Here is a 26,213-nt window from a genome sequence, read left to right on the forward strand (position 1 = left end):
AAAAATAAACAATTTAACTACATTATTCAGCAGCTATTTCTGAGGAATTTTAGTTTAATACAGTTTGTTTGCTGTCTTCAAAAAAGATTAAATCAGACTAGGGTGATTCGCTGGTATATGCTGGCTCAGCAGGGCTCCAAGTTTGGCCGAGCTGCTGCTTAAACAGAGCTTTTTAGAGTTTTATTCATTAATGAATTTATTATTTATTTACTTGTTCATTTGTACCAAAAACAACCTCAATCTATTCTGGCACAATTCCTAATGGAAGACTGAAAGACAGCTGAATGTGTTAAATGTGGATCAAACAAGAACAAAGAATGAGGTTAACCAACTGTAGCTTGCAGATGGAACAGCAAGATGCAATATTATACAAAATATCAGTGGTGAATACCCTTCAACAAGATCAAAAAAAACATCAAAAGCTTCACAAGATCCACAACTTTCCCGCAATTAGTAGTGCTTGTATCTTTATACTACCAGCTGGTAATGAACTTGCTTGTTAAGTAATGGTGATATAAGCAGACGTTTCAAATGACTGCCATATGGTGAAAATGTTTTCAGGTTGTGTACATAAGAAAAAAATGTGTTGTAATTGTAATTAAGCTTTACCATTTACCACAGAAATTTAGGCCATCAAGTGTTTTGAAATCCATTTTCAACACTCGCATAGCAGTGACCTGCCCAGACTTGACTTCAACAGAGAATCATGCGTTCACATTATCAAGTGTCAAAGGGTGAGAGTATTCTTAGCGTGACTGCACAAAAGCATGGAAACCCCTTTCACTTTGCTTTTCACTTTCCACTGATATGATTTCTTCAGACACCAGGGAATAATACAAAAAAACCCTCAGCAGCTCTGTGCCATGGTGAATTCATGATTCACTAAAGGTTGACCAGACTGAGGCCTCAAGGAAATGTTCCATTTGAATAGTTTAGGTCCTGTTAATTAGATTAGATTAAATACATGGATCAAAATTCTCTACTGGTTAGGAGAGATCACAAGGTCATTTAATAAAGGAGACATTATTTTTCTGGGAACAGTAGAGTCCAAGAGCATCACATTTGTAACCCTGCACCACAAAATCAGTCATAAGGGTCAATTTTTTTTTTTTAATTGAGATTTATACATCATCTGAAAGCTGAATAAATAAGCTTTAGGATAGCTTGTTAGGATAGGATAATATTTGGCCGAGATACAACTATTTGAAAATCTGGAATCTGAGGGTGCAAAAAAATCTAAATATTAAGAAAATCGCCTTTAAAGTTGTCCAAATGATGTCCTTGGCGATGCATATTACTAATGATAATACATTTTTGATATATTTATGGTAGGAAATGTACAAAATATCTAAATGGAACATGATCTTTACTAATCCTAATGATTTCTGGCATAAAAGAAAAATCGATAATTTTGACCCATTCAGTGTATTTTTGGCTATTGCTACAAATTTACCTGTGCTACTTATGACTGGTTTTGTGGTCCAGGGTCACATTTTATACCACACATTCCCAGTGAAAAGGGATAGTTCACTCTAAAATTAAAATTCTGTAATTTACTTGTCCTCATGTCATTCCAAACCCATATTACTGGACAGGAGCTGTCAGGTTTCAAAATGGCAAAAAAACGCCATAGTGCACTGATAGCTTTGTGTGAAGAAAAATATCAAAATGTATATCATTATTCACCATTATAACCCTAGTGATGTCTGGTTTGTAAACGACTCATTCGTTTGAGTCAGATCTTTTCAATGAATCAGTTGAGCTTGTTTACAACATTGGTCTGGATGATTCGTTCACAAATCGGTCAAGTTCAACTCACTGACTGAATTATCCAAGTCCAGAGAGGAAAATTATCAGTGAATTAACCCCTTCAATTTTAAATGGACTGTTCGTAACAACAAAACCTTTGTACGACTTAGAAAACTTGAGAGGATGAGTCGTATGGCCAGTTTTGTGACACTTTTGTTCACATTTTCATTCCACTACTCTTTAAACACAATTTCAGCTCAAACTGTGAGAGGAAGCTGCCAGATCATAAGTGTGCTTTCTGCGGCGGTCGCCACTGAACCCTCCCTCAGTCGACGGAAGCCCTTTCCACCCGAGAGGACTGCTACCGAGGTAACCCTGTCCCTCCTCACCCCCTTCCTATCGCAGGGTCGACCCCTAACCCACATGTCTGGGTCATCACTGAGTTCATATATAGAACCATCTTCCATGCTGTGTTCCAAAGATTCTAAAGACGAATCTGAGGCTTCTTCCCCTCTCATGGTTAACGGTCGCCCAGGCAAACCTGAGGTTGAGCGGAGGCGGTACTGTAGCAACACGCCCCGTCCCTTTCTTTTGCCATCTATCTGGGCGGAAATACTGGCCTGCTGGAGAGATTCCTGAGAGGAAGAGTCGCTGCGGTCCTCCACTCCACAGGCCGAATCATGCCCTTCCACCACAGAATCCCGCTTCAGAAGATCAGGAGACAAAGTGCTGGAAAGGGCAACTAAGAAATCCACAGGCCCACAGTGTGCATTAAGAGACGTCATCCCCTTACCTGTACAACAGTGAAACAGAGCTCAGAATGCTTTAATCAGTAAAAAGCAGCAATGCCCAAGGGTCAGAGAAACCTTAACATTTGGTATCTGATTTCCATTATTACACATTTAAATGAATATTACTGACTGAAATTACTTTGAATTGAAGGAATAGTTTAGAAAATTGGTCATTATTTTGTCATCATCTGTTCCAGTATTTTTTTTCTCATATAAAGAAAAGCTCCAGCTCAGGGGGAAAAACACCATAAAAAGGTTGTTCATATGACTTTAAAATTGCATTATCCCAGCAAGTACATGTTCTTTTAAACTTTCTATTCATCAAAAAAATCTTGAAAAAAAATGCACCATGGTTTCCACAAAAATATTGCAATAATTTTTTTTTTTACATTGATAATAGTAAGAAATGTTTCTTTGATTAGCAAATCAGCATATTAGAATGATTTCTGAAGGATCATGTGACACTAAAGACTGTAGGCTGCTGCTGCATCACATGAATACATTTAATTTTAAATATTAAGATAGAAAACATGTATTTTGTTTTGTAATATCATTTTACAATATTACTGTTTTTACTGTATTTTTCATCAAATAAATGCTGTCTTAGTGAGAACAAGAGACTTTTTATTCAAAAACATTAAAATCATAATAAAAAAATCTAACCAACCCCACACCTTTGAATGGTAGTGTTTGTTCCAAGTCTTCTGTCTTCAATTAAATTATGTATGACCCTGATATACATGTCATGTAAGGTTGAATATCAAATATTTGGTTACAAGACATGTTAAACACCTTTATGGCACTTTTATGATGTTTTGTTATTTCAGGAGCTTTGCAAAAAATTGGCATATTGGGGAAAAAATTTAAATCTTTGAAGTCTGGAAACCATTGAAGTCCATTAAACTGAGAAAACTCCTAGAATGTTTTCCTCAAAAACCTTAATATCTTTGCGACTAAAGAAAGGAAGACATGAACATCTTGCATAACACGGGGGTAGATAAATTATCAGGAAATTTTTATTTTGGAAGTGAACTAATCCTTTAACAAAGCTCTTTAAATCATTATGTAATTGTTCTATCATTGTAGAAGAGACTTTCCAAAAGGACTAAAGGCACTTATGTATCATGAAGAGCCATCATCTGATCTGTGTACCTGTAATTTTGGGGATGCCCTCCAGCTTGGGCACAGGCAGGGTGATGATAATGCCCTGGGCAGTTCCCACCCACAGCAGTCCCTGGCAAATCAGCAGGCTGGTAACTCTCACGCTCTTTTGACCTTCAAAAAAAACAAAAAAACATCAACACTGAGTAACCTGTTTTTATCTATGCAGTATGATAGTATTTTTACTCTGTACTTTGAAAGAACAAACTGTGCTATACAACTATGAAAACCACTCTCCTGCTTGTATATCAACAATTATTGTTTCTGTAGAGACTCCGATTAAAACCCAGCACACTGCTGACTGCACCCCCCCCCCCCCCCCCCCCCCCCCCCCCCCCCCCCCACCGCCCTCCAACTTGGGCACAGGCAGGGTGATGATAATGCCCTGTGCAGTTCCCACCCACAGCAGCCCCTGGCAAATCAGCAGGCTGGTAACTCTCATGCTCTTCTGACCTTCTAAAGAAAAATACAGGTGTCACCAACACTAAAAAAAAACTTTCTTTAGTCGGCCTGTTTATATCTATGCAGTATGATGCATTTTTACAAACACTGAAAACCACTTTCCTGCTTGCATATCAACAATTATTGTATCCGTGGAGACTCAGATTAAAACCCAGCACACTGCTGATTGCCCGCTCACAGTTGTGCTTCTCTCATCAGCTTTATTTAACTGGTCAATTATAGCAGTGTGCAGGTATGACAACATTTAGATCGCTGTTTGGGAAAACAAAACAAAAAAGCAACATGGAACATTTAAATGGCTTTATTCACAGTGCCCAAATCCCTGACCCTGGGTTTTTAGACATCAGAAAGCCACCACAGTATAATGAAATCAAAGAACAACAGCACAGCAGAGAGTTCAGCAAGTATGGATGGTGGCCGCATGTTCGTATTATAAAGCTTGCTTTTCATGAGTGATAGGTAAGTGGCTAATTGATTTGTTTTCACGGCATGCTGTCTTTTAGGTTGCTACAGTACTTGGGGAGACTTTGCAAATGAAGCATTTTCAGTATGGTAGTTATTCACCACGAAATCAGTGAAGGTCATGAAAAAAACATTAGCGAATGCACAGCATTAGGCAGAATTCCTTCTTAGAAATGTCAGCTGTCCAGTTCTGCAGAGCATTCACCTGTTATACATTCTTTTTCTGTGCAAGAGGGATCACCTTAATAATAGATTGTCAAATAAATCTGCAGTTCTGCAGTAATGCATATGAATTCATGAATGCTGAAAACATAAGATGCTGAGGTTTGGGGGAAAAAAATGCATCTTGCATATTTTATTAGATCTCCTTGTAGTTAACACCAGGGTGCAAAGTACGGGGGAGCTCGGCTCCCCTTAATAAGGCATGGGCTTCTCTGAAAACGTGATTTGTGAAATTTTGGGGGGTCTCAAAAAATACTGACAATGTGTTATTTTGACGTGCAATTTCAGTTTTGTGTAATGTGATCATCGTGGATTATTATGTGTAAAATTGCAAAAATATAATTAATTCATGCATGACGGCGATTTAAACATAAGTCACTTCAATAATAATAACTATACTAACTATACGCGCTGCGGTGCAAATTCCACTCATGTTTAGTACGTTAACTCAAAGATTCGTAGAAAAAAATATAAACGTTGGACTCTGTGGTCGATTCTGTGTTAAGGTAAGGCATGTTATTCGCAATTATGTGTTGTGGCTGGGTTGTTATAGGTCTGCGTGACTCTCGATGACTTAGGCCTAATTGAACGGAGGAATTATGGTATTCTTCTGTAGCCTGACGACGAGTAACTTTATGTTAACCGTTGTTCATGTGAACTCAAAGACAGCCTGATGCTTTGTTTATAGACTATTTGTGGGTGGCTGTTAGTTGTTTCACCTAGCAATTCGTGTTGATAAAGTATAACAGGGTAAATCCTGTATAGTGATTTATCCTATATAGTGCTTGCATAAAGCAAGTAGTGCATACACTTGTAGCTGTTATGTATCTTTGTAAGTCATTGTAAGCTCTCTTTTGAGCTTACAATGACTTTTGAGCTTACAAAGCTCCCCCCCCTCCCCCCATTCTCTTTGATGTAATATCAACTTCCCCTATGTCTGGCTTGCTTATCTTGTCTGAAGGTTCTAGTTGAGGAGAAACTGCAGAATAATCGGTTCACTTTAAGACAATAATTAATTCATCACCCATCACTTGGATGCAAACCTGTGGGATTAGCAGACCATTGATCTGTAATAACTATATCAGTCCTCCTATGTGTGATGTGTACAGATTAGCATATAGGCTTTGGCAGATGGGGAAGAAGGCATCTGCCAAAGCTTATTTTCACTTTTGTGCTCCGTTGACTGTAAACCCCCCGACATAACACGAAATCGCAGTGTTACCTCACCCAACATGAACTACATATTTAAACACAGCTAGCTGCGAAAGTTCGACAACAGCCTCGGGGTCGCAGGACCTTTCCAGACATCTTCGCCACAATGCTCTCCTTTTCTCCTTCATATGTCTTGTGAAATTCAGCTGTAACTTTGATCCAAAGGTTTGATGTTCTCGCTGTTTGACAAAAAAAAAACTAAGGTATATCTTTCTTCTCTTTGTTTTTAATGAGATCCAGTTGCAGCAACAGACCAGTTGACATTAACTTGCTCTGGCCATTTCCTGAAGTTTGCTACACCACTTTGGGTTTATTTTTCTCCTTCTACTTTCTATTCCACTTGATCGCAATTTTCTGTGACAACTGGAAAATCGTAGGGGGTTTTTTTTGCTAAAAGTGGACAATCGCATTCAAGTGAAATCAAACATTATTAGACAGTCTGAAAAGAGTGATTCTGCGAGCTACTGGAGCGATGCCGCCAAGATTTTCTCTTTATATGGTCTGATGTGTGGCGCTGAATTGCACTGAAGCGACAATTTGCTGTGTGGATACTTAAAGGGGTCATGGACTGAGAAATCAAAAATCCCTTGACATGTAAGAGGTCATTGTACCATAAAAACATCCTGTAAGTTTCTAAACTCAAAACTTTCTTGTTAGTCTAAAAACAGCTTATACTGAAGCCAGTCTGCCAAAACGTCAGATTGCGGAATGTGTCACTTTCCACAATCATTTTATGATGTAATAATGTGGCTAAACACCGCCTCCGCAGAAGAAGATCAACACCTGCTCTACATTACTGCCTGTTTAGCCCCGCCCACCGATTCAAGCATGTAGTGTAAATAACGAGAGGCAAACGCAGGTCTGCACAGAAATCAAACAATAAAGATGGCTCTGAAGACAACCAAACCGCAGTGGAAAAACACGGTCTTTACATCGCCTTCATTCTGCTCCCAACATTAGGAAAGGGTGATCAGTGGATGGTCCTTATTTTTAATGAAGTTCAGACCGCGTCAGTAAGAACTTGGTCCTTTGTTCACTGCATTTTACCATGGATTCATTTACAAACAAGGCAGAATCTTTCAGAAAGATTGAAACTAAAAGACAATGCTGTGCTGACTATATTGGATACGACGAGTAATGTCGCACCACACATGTGTGAGTAACTGTTTTTATTATGTGGTCACTATTACTTTGTTATTACAGATCGTTTGATTTGTTTGAGTATTTATGCGTTTTCAACCTAAATCACAGCAGCGTCCATCTGTGAAGGATGTAGGCTGTCAAACATACACAACTGTTAGCCAATCATAGCAGTGTGCGTTTACTTCAGAGTCTACAATCCGCCACACTTATTCAAACAGACCGTTCCGATGAGAGGATCAAAACAAGACAGAAATTAGCATATTACTTCTAAATTATGATGCATTTTGATGTAAAAATCTTGATAACATTATAAGTGGACCTCAGAGAACAGTCCAAAATAAAAAACAAAGGCAGTTCATGACCCCGTTAAGTCAAGTCAAGTCAAGTCAAGTCTGCTTTATTGTCAATTCTTCCACATGTACAGCACATACACACAGAGAATTGCGTTACTCTCAGACCCTTGGTGCATACAGATAACATAAATACAGATAGGTACAGATTAAACTTTATTTTCAATGTCCTTGCTTATATAATGAATGTTTACACACGCTCCCTTCTGCAAAAATGTAGCAACAACCATGGCTTTAGCTTATATTTATTTAATCTAAAAGGAGTGATATAACACAAAGAATTTGACAAATCTGATATTTAAGAGGACCCATGGGAAATAAAGATGGCTAAAGGTGAGTGTAGAGAGGTAAAAAAAAAAAGAGAAAACAGATGAATTAAAGACCAGCTGCACTAAGAAAAGGCACAATGGCCAAACGTGGGCACATTACCAACATGCCACGGCTGCTGAAGTCATGACAAGAGTGTTGCCATGGCAACATTTCGAACCGAAAGCTTTGTCTGTGCCATTGTGCCTTTTCCTGCCTGTAACCCCGCAGCTCCATTACTGCTCTGCGGGGTCTTAAGTTAGCTACTTATTCACAGTCGTTCCCTGGAGAGCCAGCCTACAGGAATCATTCCAACAAGAACTTCTCCATCATTACCTTTTTATCACGAGAAGTGCAGTTCAAAGAAATGACGGAAACAAGCACTGATCAAGCACGTGTGAAGGCATAAAGAATTTTGGTATTCAAAAGGCTCCTTTCACAGGGTCAAAGGAGAGATACTCACTGGGGTTGTAAAATGATGAGGGTGTAGATATGTTGATCTCCTGCAGGTGCTCCAGTGTTTCCGTATGGAACAAGCGTATAGAGGAACCTTCTGAAAAGGCCATCCATGCGCCCCCGCCAGCTCGCACCATGTGGGCCACGCTCACCATCGGGTCTTGATGGACCTCAAACCTCTAAGACAGAACAGAGGACAATGGGATTACATTAGATACATCGCCTTCATTCTGCTCCCAACATTAGGAAAGGGTGATCAGTGGATGGTCCTTATTTTTAATGAAGTTCAGACCGCGTCAGTAAGAACTTGGTCCTTTGTTCACTGCATTTTACCATGGATTCATTTACAAACAAGGCAGAATCTTTCAGAAAGATTGAAACTAAAAGACAATGCTGTGCTGACTATATTGGATACGACGAGTAATGTCGCACCACACATGTGTGAGTAACTGTTTTTATTATGTGGTCACTATTACTTTGTTATTACAGATCGTTTGATTTGTTTGAGTATTTATGCGTTTTCAACCTAAATCACAGCAGCGTCCATCTGTGAAGGATGTAGGCTGTCAAACATACACAACTGTTAGCCAATCATAGCAGTGTGCGTTTACTTCAGAGTCTACAATCCGCCACACTTATTCAAACAGACCGTTCCGATGAGAGGATCAAAACAAGACAGAAATTAGCATATTACTTCTAAATTATGATGCATTTTGATGTAAAAATCTTGATAACATTATAAGTGGACCTCAGAGAACAGTCCAAAATAAAAAACAAAGGCAGTTCATGACCCCGTTAAGTCAAGTCAAGTCAAGTCAAGTCTGCTTTATTGTCAATTCTTCCACATGTACAGCACATACACACAGAGAATTGCGTTACTCTCAGACCCTTGGTGCATACAGATAACATAAATACAGATAGGTACAGATTAAACTTTATTTTCAATGTCCTTGCTTATATAATGAATGTTTACACACGCTCCCTTCTGCAAAAATGTAGCAACAACCATGGCTTTAGCTTATATTTATTTAATCTAAAAGGAGTGATATAACACAAAGAATTTGACAAATCTGATATTTAAGAGGACCCATGGGAAATAAAGATGGCTAAAGGTGAGTGTAGAGAGGTAAAAAAAAAAAGAGAAAACAGATGAATTAAAGACCAGCTGCACTAAGAAAAGGCACAATGGCCAAACGTGGGCACATTACCAACATGCCACGGCTGCTGAAGTCATGACAAGAGTGTTGCCATGGCAACATTTCGAACCGAAAGCTTTGTCTGTGCCATTGTGCCTTTTCCTGCCTGTAACCCCGCAGCTCCATTACTGCTCTGCGGGGTCTTAAGTTAGCTACTTATTCACAGTCGTTCCCTGGAGAGCCAGCCTACAGGAATCATTCCAACAAGAACTTCTCCATCATTACCTTTTTATCACGAGAAGTGCAGTTCAAAGAAATGACGGAAACAAGCACTGATCAAGCACGTGTGAAGGCATAAAGAATTTTGGTATTCAAAAGGCTCCTTTCACAGGGTCAAAGGAGAGATACTCACTGGGGTTGTAAAATGATGAGGGTGTAGATATGTTGATCTCCTGCAGGTGCTCCAGTGTTTCCGTATGGAACAAGCGTATAGAGGAACCTTCTGAAAAGGCCATCCATGCGCCCCCGCCAGCTCGCACCATGTGGGCCACGCTCACCATCGGGTCTTGATGGACCTCAAACCTCTAAGACAGAACAGAGGACAATGGGATTACATTAGAGAGATAGGAGTTAGCTAGCTTCATATCAATACACGTCAAGTGGGACATTTTCTGATAGTTTGAAATGGAGTTGTTTTTAAGATATGACGCCAAATTTCTCACATAAAACCATTTCAAATAGCTGTAGATCTACTTAACCCTCATGTTGTTCCAAACCTGTAGGAATTTCTTTATTCAGAGGAACACAAATGTGTTTGGCCATACAAACCAAACTACACTGAATCTCACAGCATTTCATTTTATGGAAAAAGCTTTTTTTTTTTTTTTAACTCATTTTTTGTGTTCCTCACACAAAATCATACTGGTTTGGAACAACATGAGGGTGGGTAAATGACAGAATTTCTATTTTTGAGAATAAACTCGAGTGTCCCACTTTACTTGTTGATTTAGACAGAGACATAATTGTGATATGCAAAACCTGATAAGATGCCAAATAATACAGCATTTTAAGATTCTTAAAAACTGAACACGAGTCACTGAAATTGCATGTTTACATATAAAACGGTCATTATTTTGATCGTCGGAAGTGTCATTTGAGATACATTTATTCAGCAGGAATCCAGCAAATACTCATTCCAATGGGATGTTGCATGCCATGTTATCGTCAACATAAAATTCACAGTAAAACAGTATCAAATTCTGTGCACAGCAAGAAGAAACTATAATAACGCTGTGTAACAGAAAGGTGCAATCTAAGTTGCATTTGAAATGTTTGACCTACATTTTTAACTGGGAAGTAGAATGTTAAGTAGAAACATGACATTAACATGCCCTTCATGATGATGCTAATTCATTTCAGTCACATAGCTTTATAATGGGTAAGGTGGACTGGAAAACCAGAGACCAGTGAGAATAAACAAGCAGAATAGATTGGAAAACATTCTGGTACAGAACTCAATAAGGCATGACAAAAACAAGCAGTTACAAAACTCCATCTCCTTTTTCCTCTCATTTGCTTTCTCTTCTCCATTAGCTCACAATCTGAATATTGAACTATAACGACAACATGTCCATCGCAAATGTATGTAGCTTTTATTTTCCTCTCTTTTATTCTCAGTGCAGTACATATACAAGGACTCTCAAAAGCAACTACTGAGATGGAAGAGGGAATTCATATCTAAACATTTCTTTTTTCTTTGGTTGCTGCAAAACACCACAGGGCTCCATTAAAGACAAAACCAGAGTATTTGGATTGCTCTGCTCCTGGGAAACCGTGGATTTTAGCCTGTGGCAAAACAGATAAGAAGCAGATAATATTCTGGTCACCTTCTATCAAAAGATCTCCAGCTGAGCTTCAGATACATCATCCAAAGATTAAGCTGGAGGTCCATTTCTGGTCAAGGCCAGTTTACTTTTGTCACTAAAACAGAAACATAATATATAGCTAGTTCACCAGAATATGAACATTCTGTCATTATTTACACACCCAAAAGTTGTTTAAAACCTGTATGACTTACTTCTGTGGAACACAAAAGAAGATATTTTGCAGAATCTCTCAGTGTTTTTTTTTTGACATCCAATGTTGTTTTAGTTGAAACATTCTTCAAAATATACACTTTTACATCAGTCGGTCCAAAATATCGCATCAGTTTTATTTCACACAAAAAATTATAAACTACAAAGTCAAATGAAGAGATATAATGACACATTTTGATATATAAAGTAGCAAATCACATTTTAAAGTCACAACTTTGAGTTATAAAGTCACAATTATGACAAATTCAAAATCTGAGATATAACGAAGATGAAACAGGCTTCCATAGTGTCAGTGGCAGACTACAGACACTGTACACAGTACTGTTCTGTGTCATCTTCCATAAAAATAATAAATATAAAAAGTTCTTGCTAGACTAAAAATGTTTTCAAACAGCAGCATGGGTGCTAATTAACACCTGAAAGAGAACATGCATTATGGCCTTATTGGCTTCTTAAAACTTTAGAATTGACTGCAAAATGCCATAATCCTTCACAGGGCTTATTCTAAATAGTCTCCTAACACTGGGATACTTGTTTTAAGGGGATCCAGCGTTCAGTGTCAGTGGTTTTCAAGCAGAAGAGCCTTCCAGAAGATCTAATACTGTTGCAACCATTACACCATATCTAAATACATATTTTAGCTTAGTATTAAGCCAATTTAAATTGTGACACTGAACATGTAAACTACTTTGCACACTTGTTTCCACTGAAGTACAAGATGCTCTATGGATTGTTCTTAAATCAAACTGGAGAACATCATCAGGTTTTACACACACAGACAAAAAAAAAATTTTTTACAAAATGCAAAAAAGCATTTTCACTGGTGGATTTACTCATAATCTTCACTTTGAATATGCTTATAATCTGCATTTCTGCTTACCATTTTATTTGTTATAAAAGGATATTCAGTTGTACAAACACAAAAGCAAAAACCAATGCAAATGAACACCTTCCTTCCTTTATCTATTCCTGCAATGCACTGAATTATTGTGCCTTCAAAATCACCATGCGAACAGTAGGTTCAAGGGCCACACATCATGAAGGTTTCAATGACTCAAGATCCAGTTTCTTTGATTTCAAAGTGATTCACAGCGGCGCCGTGCTCCACTGTCTCAGAAAACAATACACCCCCTCCCAAACACCTTTTTAAAAGTCCACAGGGAAAGAGGAGCCATTTCATGCCTGATCCTCTAATGAGGCATGAGGGAGCCGCGCTCCTTATCGAGGGTTTGCACGCAGCCCCCTGAGGTCTGTGGTGCTACTGAGGAGCCCTGAGAACTCTTACTAACAGTTAGTTCTCCAGTCTGGGGTTGAGGCAGATTAGTTGGAGTGAGTGAGGTGGGTGCGAGAGACCGTTCTCTCCTCTGCACACTAGCAGACAGGGATTAGCACCTGTTTGCGTACCCTTGCCAAAAGGAGCTTGTTTTGTTTGAGAGCAAGGGAGAAGACTGAAACTGCCTTTGATGTGTTTTCGCTTTTAATTGACTTGTTGGCAGTGCTTGCCTTTGCTCTCTTGTTTTCTCTATGTTTTTGTTTTATTTTGCTTGGACTATTTCTTCAGAGACAAGACACCAGAAGAATACTTCTATCAACTGGTTATTTCCATCTGTTCACTCATGCTGTTGTGAATGTGTATATATATTTACATTGTTACATAGCTAGATTTCTATGCATTTAAGATTTCTATTTCAAATAAATGTTGTTCTTTTAAAACTTTGTATTCATCAAAGTATTCTGAAAAAAAATCTATTACGGTTTTTAACAAAAATATTAAACGTATATGTGTGTGTATAAATTGGGACTCAGCCAGGTGTAAACAGCGATCTGAGTCACTGACACAGAGACAGAGGTTGCCTCCACTGCTTCACCCTAAGATACTACATCACTATAGGGGTGGGCGATATGGCAAACATATCATATCACAAATTTCTTTTTTTTTCAGGAAAATCACGATTCACGATTTTATCACGATTCTTTGTCATGTTGGTTTTACTATTTTGCAAGTTGTCTGACTAGTACAGCCCAACTAATTTCCATATTTTAAAAACAAAGCCTTACAAGGTAACAAAATAAAAAATATGACAGACATTTATGCCAAAGTAGGCAAAGATAAAAATCTTTATCATTATTTTAACTTTCTTATTAAAAAATAAAAACAAAGATACGCATTCCAAATACATATAATATACAAATAAAACAAAGAGTGCTTTGTTTTTCAGGTACAGTAAATGTATTTAGCAGTAGCATTCGAGAAATTTAATTAACAGATATAAAAATAAAAAAAACGATATACTTTATAAATTATACTTTTTTTAACAATAAAGGGATAGTTCACCCAAAATGTAAATTCTATTATCATTCACTCACTCTCAAGTTGGTTTAAACTTGAATGAGTTTCTTTCTTCTGTTGAACATAAAAGTTATTTTGAAGAATGTGGGTAACCAAACAGTTGCTGGTCACCAGTGACTTCCATAGTATTTTTTTCCCACTCTCAAATTCAATGGGGACCAGCAACTGTTTGGTTACCCACATCAAATGCGAAAGATAATTTAGTCCTTTACTACCAGGTGTAAAGATGGCCTACATATTAATGAGCCAAACTTGGTAATCAAGTTGGTTGCGGACCCAAAAATTTGTGCACACGGTTTTATTATTATTAAGTGTTTTCTCTGCATAGTGCATACACACCCGACCATCACTGTTTGTTTTCTCTGCAGTACTGGGGTTGAAATGCTTTCAGTATTCTACATGAATAGCGATCCAGCGGCCTCAATCGTTTCGGGTCATTGGAACAAGGTGGCACACTGCAGAGTGTGGAATTCTTATCTAAAAACCGGTGACGAGAGAGACAAATTCGCACAGGCTCTGTTACTTATCCCATCAACACACATCATTGTACGTCACTTTGCCATGAGTCCCAAGGAGGCAGATTTACAGCTGTAGAGGAGATGCTTCCCCCTCCAGCTGCTGGGCCTGCATGGCTCCGCAGGGAAAGGGATACAATGTAATCAGTCGAACAAAACAGAGCACTGGCCTGAACCGTGGAGGATCAACCGAAAAGCAGCAGGGGCCCACTCACCTACCAGTAGCTCAAATCTCCTCTCTGATGGGCGCATCCAGATAAACCTCAAAGGATAAAAGAGATGTTTGATTCCAGAGATAAAACCCAAGAAGGCACAACTAAAGGAAGGCTCAGGGTTATGGAGGACCATGGGGTACATCCCCAGGGTACAGCTTCTCCATATTTGAGACAGCCAGAGAAGATTATGAGCATGTCAGAATTATTTACTCATCCTGGGAGGTTTAAAAGTAAAAGGGGAAAAAAAAGACCCCAGAGGAGACAACCTGGCCATATGGATTGCAGCTCCTCGGTAGCTTTATTATTGATCCTCACACACAAGCTAATTTGTCAGTAAGTGTTGGCCAAGCGCCCATGAAACTCTTCCATTTGCTAAAGTTTGGTGTGAAAGCATATCAGCATGAGTAGAGCTTTGAAATGATGAGTCTACCTGAGTGGACAAACTGGAGACGTCAAGTACAGTTACTGTGTTAGCACAGCTAGCCCAGACCGAGCCCTCCAAGGCAAGAAGTGTCCTGATGGGATCTGAACCAACTGTTACTTTTCTACAGGTGTCTTGGTTCCACAGTTCCCCTACAAGACAGAAACACAAAAACACACAGTAAGTTCACCGTAAGAAGACTATCAAGATTCTTGGACTACAACTATGGGCACCCTTAGGCTCTTAAAGCAAACTTTTTATCCTTTTTACCCAGGAATTGGGTATTTTTTTAGTAGGGCTGAAATGATTAGTCGACATTATCAACAATGTTGGCAATAAAAAAATTGTCTATCAACAAATATTTTTGTTGTCAAATAGTCATTTGATCTCATATTACCCATTGTAAGGACTTGCAATAACGCGGTTTGACCATTGTGGCGCTGTAGAGCAAGACTGTAATTCGGGTCTCTCGTATGCAATTCAAGAGAAGACGACACACACTGGGCTTATGATAGTCGGCGTGTGAATGCAGCTGAGCCAGATGGTACGGAGAGAGGCGTTTAGATGAATATGTAAATATGTGCTGCATGCTTTCCTCTCAATAACAAAATAAACACACAACAAAAATGACAGCAGTGAGAAAACAGCAGTTAAGTAAGCATCTGATCATAGCGATGTGGATATGTTTGAACAAACTCTGCAATTCGGCACTCCAGTCATGTCGTTTATTTATATAGGGCTTTATACAATAGATTGATTTAAAGTGAGCAGCTTTACAGTATTTAACAGGGGAAAAAACAGTGTCAGTGTCACATTCATTTAGAATAACAACTTGATTTTCTGCTATAAAGCAGCTTTCCAGTGTGAAGTATATATGTTTGTATTGTAAAAAAATAATTGTATAATAATTGTAATTGTACAATAGTCATATAATTGTTTGACATTAACGTTGACACTACCAAGTGATTACCTTGTTTTATTTATTAGTTATGATATGACTTAATATTTTAACTAATTGTAAAAGCCTAAAGAATAATCGGTCAAAGCCTAATGATTAATCCTCAAATTATAATTATAATCCCTGATTATCAAAATAATCTTTTGTTGCAGCCCTATTATTTAATTATTTCTACCACAGTGTGATTTCCACAACATATCAAATTATGTATTATGTTTACCAGAAGTTTGTGGAAATGACAGAAGGAAATAAGTGGTGGAGTTCAGCATTACACTTATATTTGCACCTTGCAACATTGATCATTATAACAATTATAACAATGACACACATTTCTGTTTTTCGCTCCCTTTCTGTATCATTTATTCCCAGTTTGAATAACAGTTTAGTTTTTCATGCTAGGCAAAGCAAGTTTATTTATATAGCACATTTCATACACAATGGTAATTCAAAGTGCTTTACATAAAAGAAATAATAAAAAAAAAAAAATAATAATAATAATCACAACAATAAAACAAGGAATTAAAATTTTTGAAAATGATTTAAAAATTGATTTAAAAGGTTTCAAATGAATTTAAAACAGTTAAGAATAGAAAATTATTATACAAAATATAGTGCAATCAGTTCGGACATTGCACAGTTCTCATTCTGTAAATGCACAGCTAAACAGATGAGTTTTGAGACTGCATTTAAATGTGACTAATGTTTTAGCACATCTGATCTCTTCTGGAAGCTGATTCCAACTGTAGGCGGCATAATAACTAAATAATAATAATAATAATAATCACAACAATAAAACAAGGAATTAAAATTTTTGAAAATGATTTAAAAATTGATTTAAAAGGTTTCAAATGAATTTAAAACAGTTAAGAATAGAAAATTATTATACAAAATATAGTGCAATCAGTTCGGACATTGCACAGTTCTCATTCTGTAAATGCACAGCTAAACAGATGAGTTTTGAGACTGCATTTAAATGTGACTAATGTTTTAGCACATCTGATCTCTTCTGGAAGCTGATTCCAACTGTAGGCGGCATAATAACTAAAAGCAGACTCCCCTTGTTTTGTGTGAACCCTTGGTATTTCTAACTGACTCGATCCTAATGATTTGAGTGGTCTGTTAGGTTTATAATCAGTGAACATATCTGCTATGTATTTAGGTCCTAGGCCATTGAGTGATTTATAAACGAGTAAAAGTACTTAAAAAATAATCCTAAATATAGCTGGAAGCCAGTGTAAGGACCCGAGGACTGGTGTGATATGCTCAGATTTTCTGGTTCTAGTCAGAATTCTGGCTGCAGCGTTCTGGATGAGCTGCAGCTGTCTAATGGTCTTCTTGGGAAGGCCACTAAAATACTAAAATAACCAATGTTAAGTCTTTTTTTCCAATTCATAAAAAGCAATAAACTAATTCACAAACTAATTAGGTTGTTTTGCCTGTGTAGCTAGAGATATATATATTTTTTTATGTATTCTATTAATTGATATTAATAATCATTAATGTAGCATCAAGTGCAATAGTCAACAATAGTGATTTGTGTCAATATAATTTCAGCCCAACCCTGTTTTTCTTATTTTATAATTAATAAAAAAAAATGGCTCCTTAAAGGAAAAGTTAATTTTTTTGGACAAAAATGTTCATGTAATTTTTTTTCTATTAAATTTCATAATCCATTTCAAGCTGACATTGCTGTGTCCTCGTAAAGAAGTATACTGAAAACTTTTTTTAAATTATGAATAATAATAATAATAATAATTCTCACACAATAAATATAAAAATTATGTTTATATTTGTTTTGATCATAATGAGCTTTATAAATGTAGTACCCAGAAAATACCCCAAACTATTTCATTTTATATACTCTTAAGTTTTATGACACAGAAAACAGAAAAGCAAGGAAAAGTACATGAGTAGCGAATACAATGAGGCCTGTGAAATACCTTGCTTGAAGGCAAATCTTTAATCCTATCTGGTGGAACACTTCAAATATGGCCAAAGATATTCAAAGCTAGTCAATTCATGTGTTATTTCCCTTATTAAAGAATGCTTCAAATAGCAGAGCTACAAAAATGTGCTGCATGCTAATTCCCCTGCTTTGCCCTGAGCAAGTCACTTAAAGTAAATTGGTTTCATTAATACTCAAGACTAAATCCTAGTGTTTGCAAGACAAATATGTATAACTGGTGGTGGAACTGTATAATTTCTGTCTACGTCTTAAAAACATACAGCTAAAGCAAGCACTGCAAAGCGTGTTTGTGGACTGCATATCTCCCTCAATAAAACTAGTGCTTTCTATGCGAATGCGCTAACAGTGCCATGTTAATAACTGCAGCGTGTTGTGTAATCCAATTTATAAGTTTCTCTCCAGTGTGCTCAGGACATGCCAGACTTTCTTGAGTTTTAATCACAGGGTTTGCACTGTAGCCACTATGGACACCATTATTGGATGCATTACATAAGCTTTTTTCTTCGTCTTTTTCACCCCCATCACAGTGTGTTAATCAAGCAAAATTAGAGAGGGAACCGCAGCAAGCCATTTAATTAACATTTCGAGTTGTTTATTTCTGCCTTTGAAACCAGGATAGCTTTACAATGACTTCCGACTTCCTTAGGTTAATTGCATGGCATATTCAAAATGTCAGTCTTCCCACTTTTTTCATGTATATGCTTTGAAAACATCCCCTCAGCCACTCGGTACACCCTCTTCCTCAAACTAAGGCAGCCTCAGATTTGCCTCTTTTGAAGCCGAGGACCTTCAGGGGCGGAGAGGACTTATATGGACACTCAAAGCATCTGCAGATGCAGTCTTTACTTTATTGCTCCAAAAGTAATAAAGTGGATGGAGGAGAGACGCTGTTTCATTCAAATGGGCGCTTATTGCTTCTGGGTATAATGTATTTACGTATTTTCTTCAGAAAGGTAGACACCTCATTATTATCCTTATAAATTCTGCATACTGTTGATTAAACACAACAAAATGATCTTGCCCTCTTAATGTACGTAGGAAAAAAAAGGGAAGAAAATCTCAAAATCTCTCCCCCCCCAAAGCAATTTTGGCTTGCTCATACGTTTCAAAAAGCTTTCTGGTTAATCTCATGTGAGACCCCATTATTTATTACTATATTAACTATATTAACTGCTCCACAGAATAATTTGTTGAATATATTTGTTTACCCAAATAAATAAATAAACACATTTTTAAAAATCCAGCCTGTACTTCCCAGGGAATATATCTGTTAGTAATTTCTTTCTTTCCACTATATGAATAGTAATATTCAATCGCCACACTGCACATCAGCATAATTAATCTTACTTTCCACTTCACTGGAGGTAATTCCTTGTTGACAGCCAGGTAAGTAATGCATTGTGATAAACCCATTGTGCCAGGGTTGTCTGCCTTGCACCACCCCTAACATACACGTACACACACAGAGCGCAGTCCTTCGCTATCTATCATGTCTCCGATTGCAAGAGTTCTGCATACCCACCCGTCTTCTGTTGTCATTCGCCCACACCTACGTACTGCAAATGAATAAGGCACAAGCACGGGCAGAGGAAAGACTTGTGAAATCATAAATTGCTTTCAAGGTAATCCTAAATCTATTGGCTTTCTATCTAACTAATACATACCTAGAACAATCTTATCACCCCCGTCTCATCTCTGAATGCATTCAGAATACATGACAGAACTAATATCTTTCACATACTCACTGAGGCATTCAGCTAACAGAGGAGGGACCGAAAAAACATCCTTGAATGTTTGAATGGAAGGTTGATGAAAGAGCAAATTGAACACGGGGACAATCAGATTCATTTGTACTATTAATTTGATTTGATTACCCTTTTACTCTATTGAGTCCCTTTCATTTGGTGACATACTAATAATTACCATTCTTAATTATCCCACCCATTTAGTGTTTAATCCCATTACTGAGAAAAAGGAAAGAGAAAACATACTGAATATAACTGTCCATCTCTGTGCTAATGTGATAAAGAGAAAAAACAAGCCTAATAGGATAGAAATAACATAGACGTTTAAATCCTAAGTGATTATCCACAATCTTAAACAAACGCAGGCAATGTATGGAGAATAAATAAGCTTTGTTTTGGATAATGCATAAAAGCCATACAGCCTGACACAAATTATGAGGCCTTGAATTAAATGCAGAAATATCGCAAATTACGAGTCTTGTTCACATAAAAGACAAAACAACTGAAAACAACTTTAAAAGTGATCCATTTTAATATTTTTGATTTACATTTCTAACTTGAATGCATGACAGCTGGAAACTAACTTAGAAATAAGAGCTTCTCAGCTGTACTTGCAGGCAGCACGAGTGTACAATATAATGAAACATCAAGCATTATGAAACTCGTACCTCCGGGATGTCTCTCGTACACCATCAGCATTCCGTCCCGTAGGCCAGCGAACAGGAAGTTCCCAGAATGTTTGAGACACAGAACTGGACAGCCCTCTGGGTTACGGAGAGTCACAAGGCATTGGGCGGCCGTGTCCATACTGCCATAGACCAGAATGCTTTGGGCGAAAAACATTGAAGGATATACAGTATAAGGACATCTTTGTGGGAAGAAGTATAAAGAACAACTAATGCCTTATTTTCACAGTGCATATGCCTTGATATTGTGAAATGATATTTTAAAAGGAAATAATCTGCTCTCTGTAGCTAATCAGTCCCTTTCATTTGCATAAAGAATATCCCAGAATACCTATTGTTCTTCTCAGCCTTCATAAATGATTTAACTTACTTAGAAAATCACTGTGATTTTAAGCGAGAAATTTATTTAATTTCTGCCAAAATGACTGCACCTCAAAAACTTCTCCACAAAGCACCACGAAAAGTACCCAAAAGTGTTAAACAAGGTAGTAAACTTTTGCTGTTTGAGCACTACAAAGACTGCATCTGAAGTTGCATATATACCACAAAAAGGTGCATTTACACTGACTGCTGCACACAGATGGTATAAATGCAATTGCACATATACAAAGTTAAGTCTTTAATCCTTTTTAATAATGAAATTGTTTAGATTATATATATATATTTTTTTTTATTATGATGTATAATTTAATAACAATAAATGACTTTGGAATCACTAAAACTCATCCAAAACACTTTTTAGCCTAATGAAGATAGTCGTCACCTGTTTCTTATCACCGCAATGTCTGTAATGGCACCTTAAATCTGATTAAAAGGCTTTTACCTTTCCCGATTTCCCTATTGCTAGACATGTGCCCAAAACAAACAGCCATTAGGCTATTAGACTTGGCTACCGCTTGGTTCTCACAGCCAAGTGAGCTGACAGGAAAATAAAGGAAGCATTGATGAGGCACTTCATTTACATAGAACCAAAGCAGCATCAATATCTTTGATAATAGTGTCTAGTTTCCTTAGAGCAACCTTAACTTGGCTGTGTATAGATGCCTTTAGATATTTAACAGGTACTTTAATATTTTTAATTGAAGAACACAATACATCTTTTTATATTTATATTTTCATATTATATTTTACCAGCCATCATCAAGTCCCACACAGATAGTATTTCCAACTCCCGTGGAGTTATGAGGGCCGGTTTCAGTATCCTCTGAAGGGGTGGGCTCAGGCACATACTCCAAACACCTCACTCGAGCTCCCATCTGGAGGGATTTTACAGGCCGAGGTGTGGGTCTGTTCAAGGAGAAGATGTCCACCTGGCCTTGAGTGGAATCGCCTGCACCGGCTACCTGCAAAAACAGAGCAAGGATACCGCTATTACAGGTAGTCATCCAACCAAAACTGCTCTCACATCCATGACTGTACAGGTAGAGACAGAAAATAATAGATGAAGGGAAGGGCTTTCTGTTTTTCTGCCACTTTAAACCACTCCCTCGCCATTGTGCTTTCACTTCCAGTGCCGAGACCCACATGGAGGAAATTTCAAACGGCAGAAAACTCTTTCACTTCCTGTATACTTTAATGCTTCCCAGCCCTGTTATTTTATTCCTGTCAATTTCAAAATCAGGGTAACAGCAAAGTTAAAATCATATTTCTCATAAAAATTGAACCTATAGTCGTTGGCTTGATAAAGTCTCTAAAAGTCATACTCTATCACCCCGAATACATTCCCAGCATCAGCTCTATAACTTCAAACATCTTTTTTGAAACTCCAGGGATCTTTTCATCGCTGAACCAGAGGAAAAGGTGGGGTGGAGAGATGTCTTTTGAAAGCCGCTGAGCTGTTTGACAATGGAGGGTTTCCTTTGGGCTCATGATTGATCGCCTTCTTAAGACAGAGACTGCGATGACAAACTCGATCCTTGGTGAAATTACATATAGTTGACAGACTTCAGCACAGTGCTGCTCATAAATCCATCCTCTGGTGCCTTGCCTCAACAACTGATCGAAGTTCCGCACCCATTCATTTTTCTACTGAGTTGCTTTAAAATGCAGACTCTTGTAACACATTTGGATTGCATTGCATCATAAATTAATAATCCCCCAGTTTGTGAAAAATAGTGTTTGTCTTCGCGCCCTGCACACCCGCTCTCATGGTTACTCTTTCATGCATAATGCAATGGAAGCAACCCACTCGCTATTAGAAATTATATGAACTGATCAGCATCCCATCATTGCCTCATCTCTTCTTGTGCGGCACTAAACTGCTCCAATTACAAAATACATACAAAAAAAGCCTTTGAGAGGTGGTTTAACCGAGGGAGATAAAGGGGAAGTATTACAAAGTCTGCTGGCCTCAATATAAACACCACTTGTTTAGGGGCCATCATTTATGATTACCTCAAGATACTGAGCGACTGTGTTTGGTTGAGTGGAGTGTAATCTCAACCAAAGAACGGGAAAACAACGGCAGAGTGGGAGGGATGCTGCCAGACAACAGAGATTAATTCTCATTCTGAATCATGTTATGCAAGCAAAATGTCCAGGCTAAATATAGTCTTTAGCCGTACAGTTCCCCTCTAATTTGCAAGCAATCATTTGTCTGATTTGTATCAAAGCAAAGAACCTGGATGGCCAAGGTCTCATGGGCTAGGAAGAGCGAGTCAGAGCAAATAACGGCCTGTTGCGGAAGCGCAGTGGGAAATAGGGAGGGCTTAACTTTGTGCAAGAAGCTCAGAAAATAACTGAATCTGAACACGCGTTTTTGCTACTCAGCCGCAACCTCCAGCTGGCCCTTGTTCTCCCGTTTTTTTCACACAGGCGCAAATCCATGTGAGTGAACTCGACGATGATCTACCCCCTCCTCTTTCGATCCAATTCCTCCACAGACTAGGTGGAATTACAGTTCCCTGACAAACTCATCAGTACTTGTTTGGAGGAGTGGAGAACTGGAATCGTGCCCTGGACGCATCTCTGTTTTTTTTGTCCAGAAAGCTGTGAAAAAAAACCTTAGAGCCAAAGCTCTGGACAGCAAAGCATTAATTAGGCTAAAACTGACTAAGAGCCTAAAGGGAGTAAAGGTAAACTAGGGAGAAAGACTTAATCTGTTTATGTGTACACTAGCCACATTCAAACATTTGTCTCTGACATACTTTATTAAAAGTTTTAGATTTGTTTGGATTTATAGCTGACAAATAGAGAACAGCAAATATGAAAAAAATAATGCTCTATCTAGATCTATCTATTTATCTATCTATCTATCTACAAAAAGTAATGTAATTTATTTTTGTAATTCCTCTGTCCTTAGCAGCACCTCAGGCTCTACTCCTGTAAACATTTTACAGGAAAACCTGCCCCAAAACCATGGCATTGGCAAGCAATGAAAAAAAGCAACTACTTATTTTTATCATTACTAACCAACTAAGTAAATAAAATCCTCTCTACTCCTGTAAACATTTTACAGGAAAACCTGCCCCAAAACCATGGCATTGGCAAGCAATAAAAAAAGCAACTACTTATTTTTATCATTACTAACCAACTAAGTAAATAAAATCCCAGGAAGTAGACTGTGAACACAGGTTTAAAAAAAAAAAAAAAAAAAATGAGCCTCAGCCTTAGAGGTGAGGAGGCTAAGATGAGCGAATTTGGTGGATGACTGGCTGGCTTGGACTGATTAGAAACAATGTCATTATTTTGATCTAAGCCACGAAAAAAAACCCAGCAGCCCATCTTGGAGTGATCTGATTACTGTCACTGCTCATTTGGAACGCTAGCAGTGCAGGCTATTGTGATAAGATGATGTGCTATCACTGACTTATAAGTTGGGAAGTAGCAAACAACTGAATCATTTCCCCTCTTCTCACATCTCTCAGTCCAGCTGAGTTCACCGAGAAAATGACACCTGCTATAAGTGGAAGATGTGTTGATTGCTTTAGGGGTTTCTTTAACCCTGCTATAGTTTGTAAAACCAGACCTTTGGCTAGAAGGATAAAGTTTGGTCCACATCGCAGCTTATTATGGTCAAGATATTGCAACTTATACAATCTAAAACTGTCGACTTGGGTTCACAATAATAGACCTGTGTGGAGAAAAAAGACCTTACAGAAAATAAGTAATAAATAAGTAATAACATAATAAATAATGATTTATTTATTTTGGAAATACTAGCTTACTTGCTACTAAGTGCCTTAATCTTATAGGATGTAGCAGACCAAGCCTTCATTGCCTACCAAGCCTACACAGCTCCGAAGCACAGAAAATAAGTTTACAAATGCTGCATAATAGCACATTTTAACACATTTAATGAGAAACACTGGCAGCCCCACTGAGACTAAATGGACGCACTGAGATATATTAAAAAAGTGACCCCTACGATTTAAGCTGCAGAGTGAGATTTAGATTTAGAATCAGATGCCGGTGAAATAATATTTTGGATATGCAGAACTGAGTATTTTTGGCACCAGAAAGAGGTTCTAATCCAGTCAGATATAATTTCCCACTGAATGTCTCCTTGTATCTATTAAATCCACCCAAGTCCAACCTCAATGCTCTTTAGAATACCCATAAAAACAATTAACTCAAAAACACAGGCAAGGGCGTCCTTTTGTGCCCAACCAAGGCTCGAATTGGATTTATCCCCCTGCTTTAGGGGATTATGTGATAAATTGCCCACTGCTCCAGAAGAGGGAGGAGAACGAGACTACTGTGTGAAACTTTTAAAGGTGATTTCACAGGGCTTGATATGAAAACGTCTAGGTTACTTGTGTAACCCTCGTTCCCTGAAGGAGGGAACGGAGACGTTACGTCAGTGACTGACGAATTGGGATCCGTATGGAAAACGCCACTTTTTATTTTGCAGAGAAAAGCTCATTGCATAATATAGGACACAACCACTGTCCAATACTGGTAACGGAATCGGGCCCGATACTGATCTAATGTACTCATACTCGTACTCGTTAAAATGCCCCAATACCAAACGCCGATACCACACAGCATGTGATAAGTGCCATATTCAGACAAAGAAACACCGACAACAGAACAACAGACAGCAGAATGGAGTTAAGGATGTCTACTACGAAGTATATGTATGCAATGAATATAACGTTAAACATTCAGTATTAACGCCTGTATAGCTGATGTGCGCAAGCTGATAAAAAAAGCACGCTGAGTGGATTGAGCGCGTGGCGGCGCAGATGCACGAGCCTGTCGAGTGAATATATCTTTCTCACAGACATCACTGGAAAGTTTGTAGTTCGGTCGGATATTTCAAAAACAAGTAAAACAATGCACAAGTTACTTAACGGTAGAGAGAGAGAGAGAGAGAGAGACAGAGAGAGAGAGAGAGTGCGCGCACTTCTGTTGTGTGATCTTTGATGTTCACTTAGCACGTGCATCATTTGGATTAAAACTAAATCACAAAAATAAGACCATTTATAGGGGAATTCACTATAAACATCATTTATTTTCAACCTTAGGCATACACAACTTTCTGGCGAAAGTGAATCTAGTAGCCTGTGTGAAATGTGCTATAGTCTATCCTATTCTGCATCAGTACAAATATGTGCACGCGTTGCGCGTGTTTTGCTTGCTTGAGTGTTTCTGCATTATATGAGTGGCTTTGGAATATAAATCGCAGCACGTTTCAGATGAAAAAACGCGCCTTATTTCTGAAAATATCACAGTTAGGAGATGTATAACGAGGGGTTCCCTGCATTATTACAGCAAAGCGCGTGATTACAGTACTAAGCCACTGCAATGGAGCAGCTCTTATGCTATTAAATTAAAGATGATGTGCCATAGAGCAAAAAAATGAACAGT

The 26,213-nt window shown here is 38.0% G+C and overlaps 1 protein-coding gene across 1 annotated transcript in view; it reads right to left on the reverse strand.

Moving 5' to 3' along the window:
• Positions 1–1,554: 1,554 nt before the first annotated feature.
• LOC107555825 (rho guanine nucleotide exchange factor 10-like protein) overlaps positions 1,555–26,213 on the reverse strand; it is a 117,839-nt gene continuing 93,180 nt past the window's right edge. Inside the window, exons 22-27 of the mRNA XM_016238735.1 lie at positions 21,534–21,745; positions 20,385–20,542; positions 15,057–15,199; positions 9,863–10,034; positions 3,693–3,815; positions 1,555–2,542 (exon numbers count right to left, since the gene is read on the reverse strand). Of these exons, the coding sequence (XP_016094221.1) occupies positions 2,007–2,542; positions 3,693–3,815; positions 9,863–10,034; positions 15,057–15,199; positions 20,385–20,542; positions 21,534–21,745 (1,344 nt within the window). The 3' untranslated portion in view covers positions 1,555–2,006. The remainder of the gene's footprint in view (positions 2,543–3,692; positions 3,816–9,862; positions 10,035–15,056; positions 15,200–20,384; positions 20,543–21,533; positions 21,746–26,213) is intronic.

Source organism: Sinocyclocheilus grahami, unplaced genomic scaffold (genome assembly GCF_001515645.1).
Source record: "Sinocyclocheilus grahami isolate Dianchi unplaced genomic scaffold, SAMN03320097.WGS_v1.1 scaffold20.1, whole genome shotgun sequence".
NCBI lineage: Eukaryota > Metazoa > Chordata > Actinopteri > Cypriniformes > Cyprinidae > Sinocyclocheilus > Sinocyclocheilus grahami.